The 6000-nt window shown below is 36.7% G+C and overlaps 1 protein-coding gene across 1 annotated transcript; it reads left to right on the top strand.

Annotated features, from left to right (window-relative positions):
- Positions 1-270: 270 nt before the first annotated feature.
- On the top strand, positions 271-3621 carry LOC104089939 (galactan beta-1,4-galactosyltransferase GALS3-like). The gene is made up of 2 exons (XM_009594956.4): positions 271-1784; positions 3018-3621. The coding sequence occupies exons 1-2, from the start codon at positions 631-633 to the stop codon at positions 3361-3363; spliced, it is 1500 nt and encodes a 499-aa protein (XP_009593251.1). The 5' UTR covers positions 271-630; the 3' UTR covers positions 3364-3621.
- Positions 3622-6000: the final 2379 nt, after the last annotated feature.

Here is a 6000-nt window from a genome sequence, read left to right on the forward strand (position 1 = left end):
GGTTTCGAAAAAGATACAATTACTTATTTTTAATCAAGTATATTTTCATGGTTCGAACTTGTAACTTTATTTTATTGTCCCAAATTTAATCAATCTTTTCATAATTAAATAAATTGCACCCATTTGCATTTACGGGGGAATTAGAGTATTAGACCACCAACTTCGCAATTAGTCTTTAATAAATCACTCTTCCTGATTTATTACAACACATCAGGTACCTATTATTTAGGCCCCAACTTTTATTACCCCGTTAATATAGTAACATCAATCCTTATCATAATCAAATCTCAAAAAAGCCTGGGGCATATCAACCTCCTCCTCCTCCTCCTCTGTAATTGAATATAAGAAGAGAATCACCTCCCATTCTCACAAATGCTTCAAATGAATTTCTAAATGCAGATTTTTTAACAGAGAGAGAGAGAGAGACGAGAGTACTGGAAAAAAGCAGAAACAGAAGGGGTTTTACATTTGTAGAAGAGACATCTAGATATACTCTAGAACTAGAATACCCTGCTTCTCTTTTCTATTGCTTCTCCGGCCTTATCTCTCTCTACCGCTCTTTCGTTTCGTCTACTGGTCCTAATCTCTCTGTTTTTGCAAAACCAAAGTTGGAGCCGAGGAGTTATTATTATGAGTACTAAAGAGAAAGAGCGGAAGATGTTCGTTGGTGTGGTTTGGAATTGTGCTGCTGAGCTCAAATTCCTCCTCACTGCTCTTCTCTTTCTCTGTTCTCTCATCACCCTTCTTCACTTCCTCCCTTCTCGCTTTTATTTCTCCCCTTCCGATCTTGCCAACTCATGTCTTTCTACTCCAGTTGATCACTCTCTTTCCCACTTCAACGCTACTAATTCCTCTGCTTTACCACCTCCACCTCCACCTCCGTCGTCCTTGGACAAAGACCGACTGCTTGAAAATGGCGTCGTTAAGAGAGCTTTCAACCCATTTGGCTCGGCTGCCTACAACTTCATTCTAATGTCTGCTTACAGAGGAGGTTATAACACTTTTGCCGTAATGGGTTTAGCTTCAAAGCCTCTCCACGTATATGGCAAACCCAGCTACCTATGCGAGTGGGTCCCATTTAATAAAAACCATAACTCCATCTCTGTCACCGGTCACAAAATCCTCCCTGACTGGGGCTACGGCAGGGTTTACACTGTCCTAGTCATCAACTGCACTTTCCCCGTCCCCGTCGGCGACGACGGTGGAAAACTCCTCATTCACGCCGCAACCAACGGCGGCGGCGATACTAAATTAAACACCACCGACACTTTTGAAGCCTTAACGGAAACGGGAGAGGATTTTATTAACTTTACTTCAACATTCAAAAGCCCACCTAAATATGATTTTCTATATTGTGGTTCGTCACTGTACGGGAACTTGAGCCCGCAGAGAGTACGAGAGTGGTTAGCTTTTCACGTGAGGCTGTTCGGTGAAAAATCTCATTTCGTAATTCACGATGCTGGGGGTGTACACGAGGGGGTAATGGAGGTGTTAAAGCCATGGATGGATAAAGGATACGTGACATTACAGGATATAAGGGATCAAGAGAGATTTGATGGATATTATCATAATCAGTTCCTTATTGTGAATGATTGTTTGCATAGGTATAAGTTTCAAGCCAAATGGATGTTCTTCTTTGATGTGGATGAGTTCATTTTTGTGCCTAAAAAGAGTACTATTAAGTCTGTGGTTGATTCGTTAGCGGATTATACGCAATTCACCATTGAGCAGATGCCTATGTCGAACAAGCTTTGTCTCTCTGAGGACCGCGGTAAATCCTACAGGTATAACTTGTTAATTTCTTACATTTCCTTTTGGCATTTTATTAAGAACGTTTTATGTTTAATAGCATTAGAAACTCAAATTTGGTTAGTATATTTATCAGCAAACATTCGCAATGCTAACTTTCCATTGACCCATGTTGCATTAGAAATTTGGTGCTTAAAATAAATCAACCATCCCAATTTGGTGTTAAGTAAAAAATTTCGTCTCTCTTTTGGATATTAAACAATACCAAACATGTTAGATAGTAGTTATTTCCTCTGTTTCAGAGTATCTAAAATGTTCTGAGGGAAGGTTCTTTTCCCTTCTATCCTCCCTTAGTTTTGATATTTTTGTATTTGTGAGTATTTGATTAGCACTGAAATTAACGGGGTTGGATTGTTTGTGATGTGATTTTTATGTGGCATAGTTCAAGTAAGCTTCATGCCGGATTGGACTAGCCTGGCAGGAACAGTTACATGTTTTATAGCTTACATTCATACTAGGCATTTTCATTAACTTCTTTTGAGTTTGTTTCCAAGTTCTGAAATGGTATGATTAGGGGATGGTTAGATATTCTGATAATATTATGTCGTCTGGTGGTTTTGAACTCTACTTATTGATGTCTTGTGGTGGTGGATAATTGAGATGCTTTGATGGATTATTAGACTGTTCACAAGTAGGTATTTAGTCTTGTGATAATGACTTAAAATATTAACTCCTTGTTGTATTATCCTAGTGGAAGTTAAGCTGTCTTAAATTGTCCATACTCTATTTCCTTCGATGAACCTGTTTTGGCTGGATCGGATGTGTTTGTCCATGGTGTTTGGAATTGAAAACTTGACCAAATTTGTTGCCCTGAAGAAATTTTAGATGTTCAGTGCTCATTACCAATTAGAGTTGATTTTCCTATAATAGGGGTCATTACGTAGTTGAACCTGAGCATTTTTTTAAGTAATGAGTTGACTCTGAGGCTCCTCTGATAGTGATTGAAAGTTTAAACCACTGTTTCTTCTTCTGTTCTTCTATGGTAAGCTAGATTATCATAATCCGGGAGGTTTGAGAAAAGAAAATGATTTGCGAATCTGTTAGATTGTGTTTTTTGTTCGATGGTATTGCCTGCATTCTGATACTGTTCCAACATAGTCGACTCGAGATCGTCTTTGCTTTATATATTTTACAGAAAGTCATCTACGTGTCTCAAAATTTTGAGAGGAAACGCTTAAATTGACGACTGAATGGTAATGTGACTGCAGAAAATGGGGGTTCGAGAAGCTAGTGTACAAGGATGTGAAGAGGGGAATTAGGAGGGATCGGAAATATGCAGTGCAACCTCGCAATGTAATAGCCACTGGTGTGCATATGTCTCAGAACACAGTAGGCAAGACAACACACAAGACAGAAGGGCGTATCAAGTATTTCCACTATCACGGGACCATTGCAGAGCGCCGGGAGCCATGCCGACAGCTGGTCAACGCCACGTCGATCACGGTTGACGGTACCCCTTATATTGTGGATACCACAATGAGGGATATTGCTGCAACTGTAAAGAGATTCGAACTCAAGATGATCGGCTCTACATTACAAAGAACGCGGCAATGAGAGGTCAACATTGCCGCTGCTTTCTTTCATTTTACATGTGTTATTACTTTTAATTTTCTTTTGGTTAGAACTATATATTCTTCTCTCGTTCATTTCTGTATGATAAAATTTTCTTTTTTACTTTGAAATAGAAATAGAGAGGGTATAGAAACAACAGAGACAGGCATTAGCATATGATTTGGTATTATATTGTAGGACTACAGGGTGTTTTGTATTCTTTTGTCTCTAATTATAATAACACTGTTTTATTCGCCCTCATTCATTGGTATGGGTTCCTTTTGTTATAAAAATGGCTTGGATTCGATTATGTTGTCGGTGTCATGGGACCAGCCAACCTTTATCACCACACAAAGGAGCAAGTAGAAAAAGAAGAGTGGATGGTATTAGGAAAGTGACAATCTTGGTTTGGTGCTTTCCAGAGAGACGATACCTCCACTTTCTGAGTCTTTCTTTTGGGGGTGTTTTTGATGATCATAATTCATGGATTGATGCTTTGTGTATGGAAAAGGCTTTTGTTTTTGCTTTCATGGCCCAAGGCCTAAGGATTGGTATTTTCCTCCGTAACAATCAAAGTTGTAACTTTAGTTCAACTTATAATATAAAAAATTGCAGGTCAGATTTGGCATCCAGGACCAGCCAAAGTGTCAAACAGAGCATGTGCATGACAGAAGGGTAGGAGTGTCCATGATTCGGTTCGGTCGGTTATTTTATAAAATATGTATCATATCAATTTTTTGGTTATTCTATAATATATAATTAAAATTAGATTTTTCGAAAGCGTCCCAATCATGTCGGTTTCTCTTCAGTATCGGTACGGTTCGGTTAATTTTTCGGTAATTTCTTTTAAATATCATGTAAAAGTCGAGTGAACCAATTTGACAATGTCATGCTTCCCGTGAGCAACATGCTTCAAAGCAGGCTCTTTGGCCAACACCGCACCCAATACCATGTTGCCAAGATGAGCTATGCCCGGCGGTTGTTGAGCTGCCGCTTCGGCTAGTTCATCAGCTTGAACTCCCTCCTCTGTTTGCCTCCACTCGCCCGCAATTAAGACACCGAATTTCATCAAAGAAGGACAATCCTTGAGTAAAAGTAGAATGCAATAACATATCTACTTTTATAAGACTTGGCAAAACTCTCTACACATTTTTACAGTTTAAAATGTGATGAATTAAGAAAATATGAAAGATGACTAAAGTATAGATTCATCAACTATTTTATAACAACGTAAAAGAAACTAAGCAAATACGAAAGATACTAGCCAAACTGGGACTCAAGAATAAAGTCTATAGAAAATTAAATATTCAAAAAGATAAATCTAAATCATACGAAAGAAAACATATTCAATACATTGTAATTTGCTACTCATAATCGCTACAATACCTTGTGCCTTGCTAGTGAATATCTTGGAAATAATTTAGTTTCAATAGGAGTAGCATAATAGGTTTGAGAATTAGGATTTTGAGTTTAATTACTTGTTGGCTCATAACGGTTTCATAATTTCAAGGCCCAAGAAAAAATTTAATGCTTTATTATTTTTAAACTTAATATATAAATATATTTTTATATTATAAATTTATTCGGTATGATTCGGTATTTTTCGGTTTATTTTCATAAAATAAAAAATATACCCTAATTATCAGTACGATTATAGATTTATATTAAAACCTACGGTTTTATTTTAAAAAACCTAAAAATCAGTTCGGTACGGTACAGTTCAGTCGGTTTAATCGGTTTTTAAATATCCATTGACACCCCTATATAAGGTTTCTTGAGTGTTTCCCTTCCATTTAACTAAACCTAGTACTCCATTCGGACCACTTTAATTAATTTTTTGACCTTTTTTTAATGGTCTACAATATTTAATTTTTTCAGATATTAAGAAGAAATTAACTTCTTTTTTTCTAAAGTTGCTCTTGGAGTAAAGAACCTAGGAGTATTTGTTATATTTTCAATGAACAAATTAATGTTAATATGGTCAATTTCATTATTAATCAATGCTAAAAGTTGAATTCTTTAATATATGTGAAAATAGCAAAAAATTAATTAAATTGGACCGGAGAGAGTAATGATTAATGTAGTGGCTATGTTGCTTGAACTCAAATGTGTTACGTGCGTGTTGGATCCTTCAAAAGTAGTGTAATTTTGAAGGATCTGATAGATACTGCAATATTTTTGAAGAGTCCAAACAATATAGGGTATTGAATATAAAGAAAAAAGAAGAAAAAATCAACCTTTTATTTTTAGCCGAAAGATGAACATTTTCTTGGCTTGGCATACAAGAGTGTATCTCCGCCACTTTGAGCAGTTGTTTTATTCTTCATGCCGACTTTGTTTAAATCTTCGTGGACCCGTAATAGCTTTAATTGGGAGTGCAAAGGCTTGGACTGTATTTCAACTTCAATCATGTGTATGTGGAGAGGTGTTAATCCAATTAGTCAAATTTTGGCAATTTGTGTGAAACCAACGGCTCAAAATACAATATGATAATCCATGATTAAGACGAGCTAGATACGTTACGAACTAAATACATTCAAAAACCTCCAGGCATGATGAGGTGTGAAAAATACCTTGCATGTGTACAGCTATCCTTTGATTAAGCTCGACTCCAGACATGAAAATTTTGGTAAAATGTCA

Source organism: Nicotiana tomentosiformis, chromosome 2 (assembly GCF_000390325.3).
Source record: "Nicotiana tomentosiformis chromosome 2, ASM39032v3, whole genome shotgun sequence".
NCBI classification, from domain to species: domain Eukaryota; kingdom Viridiplantae; phylum Streptophyta; class Magnoliopsida; order Solanales; family Solanaceae; genus Nicotiana; species Nicotiana tomentosiformis.

Excerpts from the sequence above, each read along its gene's own strand:
- LOC104089939 (XM_009594956.4), top strand. The coding sequence starts at position 631 with ATGAGTACTAAAGAGAAAGAGCGGAAGATGTTCGTTGGTGTGGTTTGG. Across the intron at positions 1,785-3,017 it reads GACCGCGGTAAATCCTACAG|AAAATGGGGGTTCGAGAAGC; the intron begins GTATAACTTGTT and ends ATGTGACTGCAG.